This window comes from Cyprinus carpio, chromosome B15 (assembly GCF_018340385.1).
Source record: "Cyprinus carpio isolate SPL01 chromosome B15, ASM1834038v1, whole genome shotgun sequence".
Classification (NCBI taxonomy): Eukaryota; Metazoa; Chordata; class Actinopteri; order Cypriniformes; family Cyprinidae; genus Cyprinus; species Cyprinus carpio.
The window spans coordinates 12,168,503-12,183,957 of record NC_056611.1 but is presented as its reverse complement, the minus strand read 5'-3'; the positions used below and the strand labels follow the sequence as shown (position 1 = coordinate 12,183,957).

General features: G+C 38.2%; 1 protein-coding gene across 1 annotated transcript; it reads right to left on the bottom strand.

The window, feature by feature from the left end:
- Positions 1–304: 304 nt before the first annotated feature.
- On the bottom strand, positions 305–13,662 carry LOC122139791 (proton myo-inositol cotransporter). Its single transcript, XM_042739240.1, has 3 exons — positions 12,849–13,662; positions 1,534–1,693; positions 305–739 (listed from the first exon to the last, which is right to left on the bottom strand). Exons 1-3 carry the CDS (start codon positions 13,381–13,383, stop codon positions 442–444), a joined length of 993 nt encoding a protein of 330 aa, XP_042595174.1. The 5' UTR covers positions 13,384–13,662; the 3' UTR covers positions 305–441.
- Between the last annotated feature and the right edge of the window lie 1,793 nt (positions 13,663–15,455).

The window sequence follows — 15,455 nt, the reverse complement described above, 5'->3', positions numbered from 1 at the left end:
GGCAATTAAAAAAAAATATCATTCCATCACCATGATTAATCACAAGAGGAAAACAAATATGTTTTATTATGACATTTATAAAATGTTGCAAAGGTTTTGTGCAAATCTGTAATGGAAATGCAACTACTGTCTGCAATTTGTAGTTGCTATAGTTGAAACCTGGGACTACTGGAACCAAATGATTTGAACTGCTTTTAATCTGCATTCTGTCACCAATGTGCATGGAGCATTGTACCACAATACTCTGTAACACAATTCCTTATTGACCATCCCTTTTGGTCACCACAACTTCGGAAGCAGTTTCTGATACCCATTTTACCCTAATTCACCAATTCCTATTGAAAACAAATGACTTCCGAGCACTTTGATGCTGCAAATTTTAACGCTTTTTAGGTTTGCCAATATTCACACGGTGTTCTCTTGTGTACTTGAGTACTTTCCTTAGTTTAATAAAATCCTTGAACCATGACTGTAATTGTGTTTCTTTGAGTTATTTGCATATGTGAGTGCGTGCAAGACTATTTTCGCACCTCCTCCACAGTCTTTTTCCTCCTCTTCAATGCTGCTTTTGATAGTATCATACTCCTCGTCAATGTTCTGGTTGCCACGGATTTGGCTGAGTACGCGCCGGGCCTTCTGGGTAAGACCTTTCTGGATGAGCCAGCGAGGACTCTCGGGTAGGAAAAGGAACCCTAGAAACTGCAGCAATGCAGGGACCACTGACAGACCCAGCATATATCTAAACAGATGAAAAAGAAACAATATTGGAAGAGAAATCTGAGAAATTGAAGGAACAAAAAAAAAAACATTCTTAAATAAGAATACATATACATCCTCAGTTAGTGCCTACGCTTTGTTGCTAGTCTTCAACTGATTTGAACAAAACATGATGTTAATGGTAAAATGGTATAGACTAAAATGGTATGAATTAAATAAAAGTGATGATCCCAATTCTGAATCTTTTGTAGAAATAGAATTTGATTACATTAAAGATAATCAAATGATCTGTATTCGTTTTTTATTCAGTTGACCAAGATTACAGTGGAAATTTTCTATTTCCACTGAAACAATTTGTTTGCTTGTTTTCCACACTCTCATCTTGTATGGATCATAAGAATTTAGTAAGAATTACAATAAAAAAAAATCAATGTAAATACACTTTGTTTACTATTTTTTTTTATTTACAAACTTTACTTTGATTCTCAAGTAAATGTATGGTGTTTTAATGAAGTTTACATATAATATCAGATCAGATTTACCAGAAGTAGCTGCCAGTAAAAAGCCAATCCATCATAAACGAATCAACATAAAAAGTCGTAATAACTCATACATGTAACAAAATCATAAAAACTTAGTTGGCTCATACTAAACCTAGCCATACAATCTAAAAATTAACATAACCCATAGATCATGAACATCATGAAAATCATTCAGTTTTTTCAGTTTTGCTAATTGCACCACAGCACAGAAATAAGAACAATTCTAGATTCAGTGCAAATTCTGCAACTGGACCACTTGATTTGATGGTCATACCTCCAGCCTTCATGCTGCATGTAGCTGAAGGCCCCATCAATAACGCTGGCTGTGAATTGGCCTGCTGTGATGAACAGAGTGTTGATAGTGACCAGGCGTCCTCTCATGTGGGGCGGTGAGGTTTCAGCAATGTACACAGGAACAGTCATGGATGCAATACCTGAAAGCGTAGATATATAGCAGTCAAAACTATACTTTGGTTAGAAAGCGTAATGCCAAAAGGCACACAAGTACTTTAAAGGAACAAATCACTCAAAAATGAAAATTCTACCCTTTACTCAACCTTTTGTTCCAAACCCGTATAAAGTTATTTCTTCAGTGTAACACAAAATGGGAAATACATAAGAATATACTATCTGCTCCTCTCCATAATGTAAATGAATGGGGACTAGGGCTCCAAAAATGACATAAAAGCACCATAAACATTTCATAAAAGAATCATGATGTATCCCATATGATTGTACACTATAATTTGGTATTTAATGTGTTTTTTTGCAGTTTTGGAGGTTGAGAATCCAAGCTCCATTCACTTTCATTCTATTCAGTAACATCTTAAACAATTCTCGTTTTGTTCCACACAATACTACTACTGCTACTTTTAATACATATCTGGAACAACATATAGGTCATTATGACAATGATGAACTTCCTTTTTTGATTTTAGTGAGTTTAATTTTATTGTTTTATGTGATGATATGTTTTGTTGAGTCTAAATTTAGTACTGTATTCATGCACACACATAATAGATTTTCCCGAACACTGAAAGCTTTATAACACTGACATTGTCTCAGATCTACAAAAGACCTCATCGTGTTGGCTTTGTCAGAGGGTTACACACAAGAATATGTGACATGCATAGTGAACATGCTTTGTGTACCAGTGTTCCCTGCCAATCACATGGCTCTCAAGAGAACTGTGATGATCCAGCCAGGCCACATCCTTCTCATTTCCACCAATTACATCACAGATGTGTCATATTATGCAAATTTTCAACAAGCAAGTGATTTCTGGAATCACAAGGACACCTTAAAATGTGAATTTGCTTCCAACAGATTGGGATGGGGAGGAAATTGTAATGTGGTGTGATGGGACCAATGTTCACATGATATTTACACAGGAGAGCAAACAAAAAGCCCATGCCCGCATTTATCTGACAAGGTCTATGACATAACCACTCGCAATAAAGTCTATTAATAGCCCTGGTTCACTGTCGCTCTCGTTGCCCGGCAGACAACGTACCTGTTGCCATGGGAAACGCCTCACTGCTTGCCTCACAAGGAGGTTAATCAATACTGTGAGACGGACAGCTGTTATTGGCATTTCATTTATGTTTTGAAAGACAGTGATTTCACATGAGCAAAGGATGTATTCTCCTTAGTGATGCGGGTTATCCAACAATGCCATTCACAGACCAACCCTTTTTTTTAATTTTGATTTTTTTTTGTTGGAAGACCACTATTATGTCACATGGAACGATCATTCAAAAATGACAAAAATGTCTGTGTGGAGCATAATATGGATATCTGTCTGTACATTTTCATGCCACCATCATTTTTCATACGTGGACAAAACATCAAAAACATTCACCTATCAAATGAAAACCAAAAACTCTCCAGTTGTCTAGAAGGGTCTGTTTTTCTTACTACTGTCTATGGATGCATCCTAACCAACCCATGCAGGCTTATTGCAAAAATGTGCCTTTATTTACGTTTGTCCAAAAATGTACCTATACTGTACATACATTTCACTTCAGTTTGCAGCTGAAATGAACACTAGTGGCAATAAAATACAAACTACTTTTATTCCTGTTCACACAAGTTATAATTACACAATCATATTATCAAATTTTGCATCAAATAATCAGCCATATACAGTAATTTGCCCAAAACCTGGACATATTTTATGGACTTCACCAAATACATAGTAGGTGTCTATTTTAGCCAAAATCTTAGTCAGAAATAGCATGTATAATTTGAGGCTAAAGCCCAAAACACAGTGCATGGTTTTAGCAATACTAGAAGATCACTGCAGATCACACTGTGCGACATGGATCTAATAAACTTGGGTACGGCATGCAAGCTGACTGTACAATGATGACATATTGACTTGTACGCTACAGACGCACATTACTAAAGAAGAATAAAATGTCATCAGCATGCGCTAGTGGTAAACAAAAAGAGCATGATGAATCACACTTTGGCAGCTGTAGTTTTTATGTGTGCTGAAAAAAGTGGAAACAGCGAAAAAGGAAGGGATAAGAGTTAAGCAGTTTTATGTATTATTTTTATTGGCTAGTCAGCAGAGGTGGAAAGTAACAAATTACATTTAATCGCGTTACTGTAATTGAGTAGCTTTTTTTGTGTACTTCTACCTTTTTAAAGTATTTTTTTTAAAATCTGTAATTTTTCCTTTTACTTAAGTATATTTTGTTTGAAGTATTGTACTTTGTTACATCTTAAAACATTAATTACTGAGAAAAAAAAAACGCTCTCTGGAAACTACTTCAGTAAATAATGGGCAGGAGAGCAAAAAACTGGTGCTAACCGCCTAAAAATCACAAGAAAGATGCAGACGGACAGGGACAAAGTAGTGCAGACCAGCTGAACCCTGTCGTATTCTGCTGAAGTTGAACTCGAAGGAAATGAAATGGAGCCCTGGCCATATTTATGCTATATTATGCAGTGTAAGCTGTGTTTGCCTAGGGAGATCCCAACAAATTAGAATACTTCATAAGACCAATAAAAAAATCATTTTTAGTGAATTGTTGGCCTTCTGAAAAGTATGTTCATTTACTGTGCATGTACTCAATACTTGGTAGGGGCTCCTTTTGCTTTAATTACTGCCTCAATTCGGCGTGGCATGGAGGTGATCATTTTGTGGCACTGCTGAGGTGGTATGGAAGCCCAGGTTTCTTTGACAGTGGCCTTCAGCTCATCTGCATTTTTTTGGTCTCTTGTTTCTCATTTTTCTTTTGACAATACCCCATAGATTCTTTATGGGGTTCAGGTCTGGTGAGTTTGCTGGCCAGTCAAGCACACCAACACCATGGTCATTTAACCAACTTTTGGTGCTTTTGGAAGTGTGGGCAGGTGCCAAATCCTGCTGGAAAATGAAATCAGCATTTTCAAAAAGCTGGTCAGCAGAAGGAAGCATGAAATGCTCCAAAATTTTTTGGTAAACGGGTGCAGTGACTTTGTTTTTCAAAAAACACAATGGACCAACACCAGCAGATGACATTGCACCCCAAATCATCACAGACTGTGGAATCTTAACTCTGGACTTCCAAGCAACTTGCGCTATGAGCTCATCCTCCCTTCCTCCAGACTCTAGGACCTTGGTTTCCAAAATTGCTCTCATCTGAAAAGATGACTTTGGACCACTGGGCAACAGTCCAATTCTTCTTCTCCTAAGCCCAGGTAAGACACCTCTGACATTGTCTGTGGTTCAGGAGTGGCTTAACAAGAGGAAAACGACAACTGTAGCCAAATTTCTTGACACATCTGTGTGTGGTGGCTCTTGATGCCTTGACCCAGCCTTAGTCCAGTCCTTGTGAAGTTCACTCAAATTCTTGAATCGATTTTGCTTTACAATCCTCATAAGGCTGCGGTTCTCTCGGTTGGTTGTGCATCTTTTTTCATCCACACTTTTACTTCCACTCAACTTTCTGTTTACATGCTTGGATACAGCACTCTGTGAACAGCCAGCTTCTTTGGCAATGAATGTTTGTAGCTTACCCCTCCTTGTGAAGGGTGTCAATGATTGTCTTCTGGACAACTGTCAGATCAGCAGTCTTCCCCATGATTGTGTAGCCTAGTGAACCCAAAACTGAGAGACCATTTTGAAGGCTCAAGAAACCTTTGCAGGTGTTTTGAGTTGATTAGCTGATTGGCATGTCACCATATTCTTATTTTTTGAGATTGTGAATTGGTGGGTTTTTTGTTAAATGTGAGCCAAAATCATCACAATTAAAAAGAACCAAAAGACTTAAACTACTTCAGTCTGTGTGCATTGAATTTATTTAATACACGAGTTTCACAATTTGAGTTGAATTATTGAAATAAATTAACTTTCCACGACATTCTAATTTATTGAGATTCACCTGTATATATTTTAGTTTCAAATAAGTATTCAACACTTTATGTCTTATACACACACTGGCCACTTCATTAGGTACACATTGCTAGTACCAGGTTGGACCCCATTTTGCCTTCAGAACTGCCTTAATTCTTTGTGGAATAGTTAAACAAGGTGTTGGAAACATTCCCCTGAGATTTTGGTCCATATTGACATGATAGCATCACGCAATTGCTGAAGATTTGTCGGCTGCACATCCATGTTGCGAATCGCCCATTCCACCACATCCCAAAGCTGCTCTATTCGATTGAGATCTGGTGACTGTGGAGGCCATTTGAGTAAAGTGAACTCATTGTCATGTTCAAGAAACCAGTCTGAGATGATTCCAGCTTTATGACATGGTGCATTATCCTGCTGGAAGTAGCCATCAGAAGATGGGTACCACTGTAGTCATAAAGGGATGGACATGGTCAGCAACAATACTCAGGTAGGCTGTGGTGTTTAAACTATGCTCAATTGGTACTAAGTGTGCCAAAAAAAATCCCCCACACCATTACATCACACCACCACCGGCCTGAAAACCGTTGAGACAAGGCAGGATAGATCCATGCTTTCATGTTCTTTACACCAAATTCTTACCCTACCATCTGAATGTCGCAGCAGAAATCGAGACTCATCAGACCAGGCAACGCTTTTTCCAATATTCTGTTGTCCAATTTTGGTGAGCCCTGTGTGAATTGTAGCCTCTGTTTCCTGTTCTTAGCTGACAGGGCGGCACCCAGTGTGATCTTCTGCTGTGCTGTAGCCCATCTGCTTCAGGGTTCGAAGTGTTGTGCATTTTCGTTTTTCCAATCATCTGTTGTCCAGTTTTGGTGCGTTCGTTACTGTTGCCTTTCTATCATCTCTAACCAGCCTGCCCATTCTCCTCTGACCTCTGACATCAGCAAGGCATTTTCGTCCAAACAACCATATATTTTTTATTTTTTCGGACCATTCTCTGTAACCCTAGAGATGGTTGTGCGTGAAAATCCCAGGATATCAGCAGTTTTTGAAATACTCAGACCAGCCCGTCTGGCACCCTTCAACCATTCCACGTTCAAAGTCACTTAAATCCCCTTTCTTTTCCCCATTCGGATGCTCGGTTTGAACTTCAGCAAGTTGTCTTTACCACATCTAGATGCCTAAATGTATTGAGTTGCTGCCATGTGATTGGCTGATTAACAATTTGTGTTACCATAGAATAGGTGCACCTAATAAAGTGGCCGGTGAGTGTATATTAAAACATTATTTCTGCATTTGTAACTGCAGGTTAAATGCATTCATGTTCTGCATTAAAGTGTGTAAATACATCTAAATGCCACTTCAGATGAAGCTTCTGTGTTTCCTCTGCATTGCAAATATATATTTTGTTGATACAGATTTAATATGCCTGGTAACAGCCCAAATGTCTTATTATTCTGAATAATTGATTGCTTTAATTAAAAACAACTGGTCTGAGATTTATAGGCCTATCCTATTGATTTATTGAAATTTTTTTGCATGGGCCGCAGCCCTGCAGAGTTTAGTTCCAACTCTGCTACACAACACACATACCATGTAGTTTTCAAATAAGCCTAAATAATCAGATTAGCTGGATCAGACGTGTTTAATTAGGGTTATATCTAAACTGTGCAGGGTTGTGGTCCTCCAGGAACTGAGATTGACACCCTTGGCCTATCCCATTTTTGCCTCCTTCCCATTGTTAAAATGCAACGAAGTAATTTTTTAAATAAGCTACTTTTTACTTTTACTTGAGTAGGTTTTAGACTGGTACATTTACTTGTACTTAATAAAATTTCATTAATGTAATGGTACTCTTACTTGAGTAGGAATATTTTCATACTCTTTCTACCTCTGCTGGTCAGTAAACGTGGGTCATAGCAGCAAACGCCCTGTGCGATGATCATGCTGTAATTCTGACACTGTCAGAAAACTATCTTAGGCTATCTTTGGTTACAAGACCATGACAACGGTCATCTTTGAACCTCTCTCACTGTACGTCACAGGAGCACCGATTAGGAGTCACGATTGTTAAACGATGCCAATCTTTCATCTGGGACAGCCGGAAATCGTGGGCTTTAAAAAAATCTCCAAAAGGTTTCTTCTAAGATGGCTGACGGTTTTCAGACTAATTAGATCAAATGCTAAACACTATTGCTAAAAATGGTCTCATTAAAATGAACCATTTTCATTAAAATATGTGTATCTGTTTTTGAGCATGTGGTTAGCTTAGCAGCTAACTCTATAATCAACTGTGAGCCTGGGGAGAGTTGTTACAGTGCTGCTAGTAACTTGGTTTCTATGCTGAAGTAGAACAGTCACTTATGAGGTTTTGTCTTGTTTAGGAAGCTGCTTCAGAAGGTAGATACGTATATAGACAACGAGGCAGCTCACTAGGCTTTAAAAAGTCAATATGTATGTACTGAAAACACAAACAAATGAATCGCGGTTTTACAAGGATATTGATGTAGCATGAGAGATACTGTGTGTTGAGTGTTATATTTCAACATTAATGGCCATCAGTAAATCTGCTTAAAAGCGCTAGGGAATACTTAGCAAGTATCAATTCACTGATATCAGTATACAAAATAAGATTTCCTGAGTAGAGTACATCACAATATCAATACTGCAGCTCAGCCCTAATGATGTAACAGTCAGTTGGAGGAAGTGGCGGTTGGCTATGTTGTTGTGGTGTTTTGTGTGTGTCTGCTAAATAAACTGTAGTTGGCTTTGCTTAAGTTTACTGTTCTTCAGCTGCAAAACTAGAGAGCGGACTCATTAGTGTGAGACTCCCAACTGAAGCTGTAGCTGTCCTCTATTATTAGAGACAGTGTTTTAAAGGAAAAACACATCCACTTCATTCAGCAGACTACCCCAGACACTCAACGTGAGAGGCCATCGCTTTAATGGCCTTTCGCTCCACAAGGATGGTGGAGTCATGGAGACAGCAGACGATTGCCAGAAGAGCTTAGCTTATTCTCTGATCACACCAGACCAACTGAACTGTTACTTTACACCATCTGTGATTAGCACAAGGCTCTGTGCCCAGTTTGAAAGAAACGTTAAGGTGAGGAATTGCCCAAAATCCCTTGAGATGGGGTTTCCAAACACTGCATAAATGGCTTGACTCAAATAACGAACATACAGTATACCCATATATATATAGTGTATATATATATATATATATATATATATATATATATATATATACTATATACTATATATATATATATATATATACAGTGTCCTGTATTTTGCTGTCTTAACTATGCTAAATAAGGATAATGGGTTGAATAAAAGGTCATTAATTTTATGGTTTTAACTGATCCTGGTTTTGCCCTCTGCTGGGTTTTTGTGTTTTCGCAAAGGTCAGTGTGGAAGTAATTGGGCTCAATCACTTAAACCAGAAGTCAGTGGTCAATTATCCGATCAGTGACCTTTCAAGAAAGTTACAAGCCAATTTATTCCTAAAAAAGAATTTGAAAATAGTCTTGAAATGGAAAAAAATACATAACATGTCATATTCCTGAAGAAAGTATACATGGTCAATTGATTACTACATAAAAAAACAATGATTAGCTTTAAAAGTAATAGTTCAAAATATCTTTAAAATTGCAAATATGGATTATGGTCCACAGAGTGTCAATGGGGTCAAATAGTGACTCTCTGGATTTAAGCAATCAGAAGGCATTAGTCAGCCGGACAATATAAGGATTGAGAAAACACCAATCTTCCCTAATGCGTAAGTGCGTAATCCTAGACAATAAGCATCAGGCCAATTTGCTCTTTCCAAATGCTCAAAGGATATTCAGTTGATTCTTGGAAGCTCCGTACATACATTAATGAGAAATACCACTTGAGCTACTGGAGCTCTGTCAGTCTTACCACCCTGTCAAATCATGTGAATCCTTCTGATTCTGTTACTAATTGCCTGTATTACAAATAGGTCTGAATTTTCAATGAAATGCTGCATGAAATTTTTTCAAAGCCTGTGATCTTACTCTATGACTCACTTGGGTTCCTTTAAGCAAAAGCAATTAAAAAAAAAAATGTCTACAATCCTTTAGGAAAATCAACCACATTGAACATACATTAAATAGCCTAACTGTTTGCATTTATCCAAAACATTACATAAAAGGGGGAAAAAAAAGTAAAAAAAAAAGACCATGAAAGCTTCTGTCCTGCAGATTTTCCAGAGTTTCCCAACTCCACCACAGCTGAACCAGCTAATCAAGGACTGCTTTAGAAAGCCGAAAGTTTAACTTTTTGCCTCGATTTCTTTTCAGGTTTTGTGTTTGTGTGTGGAATTTTGATGGAAATTAACCTCAAAAAAAATGATTTCAGGCAGGGGACTTCTGAGGCAGCATAATGATTTAATAATCTACAACAAATAGAGTGAGCTTTGGTGAAAACTAAGCAAATGTTTAATTACTATAATAGTAGTTGAAAAAGTTGGTCAAAAACACAAACTGAGCACCAATTGCAACTTTCAGAAGCATCTTTATTTTTTAGCTCAACTGTCAAAGAATGGAATGTATAGGACTGGTATCCATTCAGATATCAAAGGCAGTGAAGGATACATCTATAGATGCTGCCTTTAAAATTGATCAGACCTAATTGAACACATCTAATTCAGATCTTCAGGTTGTCAGTAGAGAACTCAATGAACTAAACTGAGTGTGTCAGACAAAGGAGATATACAAAATGGGCAGAACTGTGGTCCCCAGGACCAAGATAAGAACCACTGAAATACCTAATGACTAATCAAAAGATACAAACCTGTCAGGTCTGTATTCTTTAATTTAGGTATCTCCTAGATGAACAATAAAAAAGTACATACAGTCAATGCATCTATTCACATCTGTTCAGATAATTAGCTCCTATTTTGATTGATTTCTGATGTTTTAATTGGTGTATTTGGCTTCTGCAAAACCCTGTGTTACCACAGTAAAATAGATTAAAAATAGCCCTTAAGTGTTTCCTGGATGGAGATAGGTCCCGCTGGGTCTGCTGGTCTAGTCTTCTGTCTTAAAGACAATTACACAAGAAATGTGAAAGAAGCCCAAAATCTGAGACTTTATTTCAAGCAGACAAGAGAACTAAGGTATCCCAAAAAAAGGTCACTACAACAAGGTAGCAAGACAACACAAAGATGAAAAGCAAACAGAAATAACTCCAATAGGAGTAGCAAAAAAGATCACAGCAAATCTCTGATAAGGACAGACCAAGAGAAGATGTGTATGAATAAAGCCCTAAACACACTGCACGATTTTTGCCTGTCCCAGAGGAAAGCTTGGCATTGTGAAACAATCGTAGCGATCTTGGTGATCGTGGCTCCTAATCGGTGCTCTTATGTCGTACAGTGAGAGAGGTTCAAAGATGGCCTTTGTCACAGTCTTGCAATCAAAGATAGCCTCATAGTCGCACAGTGTGTTTGCTGCTACGATCCACGTTTACTGACCAACCAATAAAAATGTGACATGAAATCAATGCAACATTAGGGTAAACATAAAACTGCTTACTTCAAGCACTTATCCCTTCCTCTTTCACTGCTTCAACTTATTTCCAGCACACATAAAAAATACAACTGCTAAAGTGTGATTTATCATGCTCTTTTTGTTTACTACTAGCGCATTCTGATGGCATTTTATTCTTCTATAGGAACGTGCATTGTAGTGTACGAATCAACAAGTGTCATTCCCTGCGTTTCACTCGGAAGGGCTCATCCCTATGCCCTAATTCCTTCTAAGGGTTTACCTTCCGGAGTGAAAGCTTCTAAGGTTTGAAGGGTTTGTAAGGGACCAAACAACTGTTCCTTGAAGTGCCCTTCTACACAGTGCCCCATGCCCTTCTGTGTCATCATCACGTGCCCACACAGAGGCGGGAGCCCAATCCATCAGTTGTACCCTTCGAAATCCTTCATTCCGAAGGGCCCTTTGAAGTGGCCAGTTTTGAGCACTTCAGTTTGGAACGACCCTTCAATATGGCGGCCATGATTGTTTTCACTCTGAATTGCCCTTCGGAGGGCGATATGTCCCGTTTGGAATGCACCAATCATTGTACAGTCTACACACACATCGTAGCCAAGTTTATTAGATCCATCTCGCACAATATGACATGCAGTAATCTTATAGGATTGCTAAAATCGTGCAGTGTCTATGCTGATTGGTAAATGGAGAACAGGTGTGAGTGAAAACGAGATTCAGTGGCCCGAGAAATTGGAGCAGAGGGTGTCTGGAGAAGGAGAAGCCAATGAGGACTTGACAAATAAAAATCTAAACAGAGTGAAGTAAATATAATAAAAATTAAAACTATTCCCCAGCTTTGGCATAATTTCACCAAAAAAAAATAAAAATAAAAAAAAAAATTGCTCTTTCTAAAGTTTTTTTTTTTTTTTTTTTAAGTTAGTTATTGAGCTACAACAACAACAATAAAGGTTGAAATTGCCCAACTATATTGAAAAGATGCAGTTTGAAATTAAGGAAAGGGAAAGCTATACCAAAAGCCATGCTCATTTTCAAAATAGTGGTGCAGATATTCAAATAATAATAAAAAGGAGAGCAGCATCTGTTGCATGTAGTTTATTTAAAAAAGGTAACTTTGTAAAGTGATTCATATGGTTTTATTCAAGTCTAAAATGTTATTTTCCAATATACTAATATAAATATACAATACTCTAGATATATATACATATATATATATATATATATCTATATATACTATATATATATATATATTATATATATATTATATATGTATATATAACTCTGAATTGCACTTTTTTTTTTCCATTTCTAGACTGAAAATAGTAACCTTAAATGCTTCCTATGGTAACATCTACAGTAATTTAATTGGTTTTATTCAAATCAGGTTACCAAAAATGATTTTTTAACATAACTGAATCAATCTAAATAGCCTATTTTAGGTTACACCAACAATATTTAAGGGTAAGATCAGGGTAGAAATAACTCTGGATAACAGTTTTTACAGTAAAGTGATATTTTACCATAACATTGTTTATAAATCTGCATGATGTAATCATTTGTATATTTTATGTTTTAAAATTGCTTAAATCGATTGAAACTCAAAGTCAATAGGGCAAGACTCCAAACAAGTTTAAAACAACCTCAAGTTTACTATAGTAACTTTTCTGATGCCAAACACTGAATGAATTCTCATCGGTCGTCAGGTGTCTCACTCACCCAGCCCAAGTCCCACTACGAGCCGTCCAACCAGCAGAGCCTCCTTATTAGGTGCAGATCGTAACACTATCGCCCCAATGGCGAAGGTGAAGCTGGCCATGAGGATGCACACCCGCCGCCCGAACAGTCCGTTGAGATACGCGCCGAGCAGCGCGGACACCGCCGCCGCGGCAACAGTCCCGGACACCAGCAGCTCCTGCCACAGGGCAGTTACATTCATGTCCCTCTTGAGCAAAAGCATCGCTCCGGACACCACCCCGGTGTCATAGCCGAACAGAAAGCCGCCGATGGCGGAGAACACGGCCAGGACGTAGATGAAGCCCGGCGTGACATCCTGCTGGAGCTGTTTGCGCGCAGCACGCTCCAGGTCCGCCGGCGCAGGGGACGTTGCTGAGGGACCGGCGGTGCTGAGGCTGGCGCTCGACGGAGCCTTTATGAGACTCCGCTCTCCATCATCCGACGCTCGCTTCCTCCTCTCGCCCATCAGATTGCTCATACTACGCAGATTATAGTCATCGCTGGATTTGCGGGACATAAGTGAAAAGCCGCAAGAATAAATGTGCACAGTGAGTCAAAGAGGGTGAACTGCAGAAGTGGGCTGATGTGAGTCTAGCTTGGTGTGTGCTGTTGTGTTGTTGATGTGGTTTTATGAATGGTCTGTCCAGTCTGACTCCTCACAAGTTGTGTCACGGCTCTGTGCTTGAAGTCTGGAGGATCAGAGATGAGCGTGAAGGCAAAGGTAGAGCCCATGCGTCATCGTGACGTGGGCATGGCGTCAAAGAACTACACATCAACACACACGTGCAGAGAAATACATCTATTGCCCAGGTAGCTTGTTCTTCCTCTTAATCTCACAATACTAAAAAACAGTTTATTTTTTTATTTTTTTTATGAGCAATTATTTTTATATGAAATGTATTTGCACATATCTAGGCTACTCTTTTATAGTGAATGTTAAAATGACACTTTATTTATTTATTTATTTATTTATTTAAGCCCTTCATAATAGACAAGCCAGATAGCGTTATGAAAAATTATTTTTAGTCTCACAGAAGGATTAATTAACATTATTAATTAACTAAGTTTTATTAAATTTTAATTGTTTTATTAACTTGAAACTTAAGCATATTTAATTATTTAAAAAATGATAAATACTAATAATTTCGACATTTTAAAAGCAATATATGACCATTTTTCCTACACATCCCAGGATATCATTTACATAAGGAATAATTGACGACGGGCCGTTGAATTATTAGAAAAATAATGCACACCCGAGGTTATTTTTCTAATAATTCAATGGCCAGGAATCGATTATTCTGCTTATACTACGGTTACCACACCTCAAGACATCGATCCGTTGATTTATTTAAAGCGATTTGTCCGGGATTTGTACTTAAATCGCTATTGTGAGTAGGGACTATTTCTTCCGCATCTCATCCAATGCCTCTTTTGCTAGTACCAAAACGTTGTTTTATAGCTGGTAACGGAGGCTTCAGACGTTGATAGCATTCTAATGCAGTTATTAATGAAGTTATCAGAAAGAGAGCGAGAGCGACAGAGAAACACAGAGAGAGAGAGCTTGTGTGAATTAGGCTAACGTACCTCTGTGTGTCCCTCAACACTCTTGTCCTGCAGCGTCTCTAAACAGCGCTGTTATTACAGCGCTAGTGTGTGTGTTTTATTTTGGTTGATTCGTTTTGTATGATTGATGAATAAAGTCAGTGAAGGGATGGCTGACAACACCTTTTTGTGAATGCTTGGCTTTTATTATAGTTTTACTTTACTAAGTGATATGGAACTGTGATGCAGTCAGGAGAGCTGCCTTATACTACGGGTTTCCCAGAAAATAATTGCACACCTCAGAACGTTCGTCAGCCAATCAGATTCAAAGCATTCAAACTACGGGGCCGTTGAATGCTTGAATCTGATTGGCTGATGAACGTTCTGAGGGTGTGCAATTATTACAATATTATAATGCATCACCACCTTGGGGTGTGCGTTATTTTTCTAATAAATTCAACGCCCTTTCGTCAATTATTCCTTACTTAATGCATACCTGCCAGCCAAGCAGAATCCAATATTCAGACAGACTATGGAATAAATCTAATTATACTACGGGCCGTTGAATGCTTGAATCTGATTGGCTGGTGAACATTCTGAGGTGTGCAATTATTTTTCTGGGAAACGCACGGCGAACATAGTTCCAGGCAGCTCTCTTAACCGCATTACAGTTCCATATCACTTCGCATAGTAAAACTGTAATAACGGAAATTAAAGGACTAAGAAAAACAACAACATGACAGACGATTTTCCAAAAGTAAGTACACATGACATTTCTCACTAGCGAGGTAATAACAGCGCTGTTTAGAGACGCTGCTGCAGAACACTGTTGAGGGACGCACAGAGGTAGCCTAATTCACACAAGCTCTCTCTCTCTCTTTTTTTCTGTGTGTCTCTGTCTCTCTCGCTCTCTTTCTAATAACTTCATTAATAACTGCATTAGAATGCTATCAACGACTCAAGCCTCCATTACCAGCTTTAAAATGACGTTTTGGAACCAGCAAAAGAGGCATTGGATGAGATGCGGAAGAGATAATCCTACCC

What these genes read in the sequence shown, in the direction of transcription:
- LOC122139791 (XM_042739240.1), bottom strand. Translation starts at nt 13,383, where the DNA reads ATGTCCCGCAAATCCAGCGATGACTATAATCTGCGTAGTATGAGCAAT. An exon ending in CGTAGTGGGACTTGGGCTGG is followed by an intron (nt 1,694 to 12,848) that starts GTGAGTGAGACA and finishes CTACGCTTTCAG; the next exon opens with GTATTGCATCCATGACTGTT. An exon ending in ATGCAGCATGAAGGCTGGAG is followed by an intron (nt 740 to 1,533) that starts GTATGACCATCA and finishes TCATCTGTTTAG; the next exon opens with ATATATGCTGGGTCTGTCAG.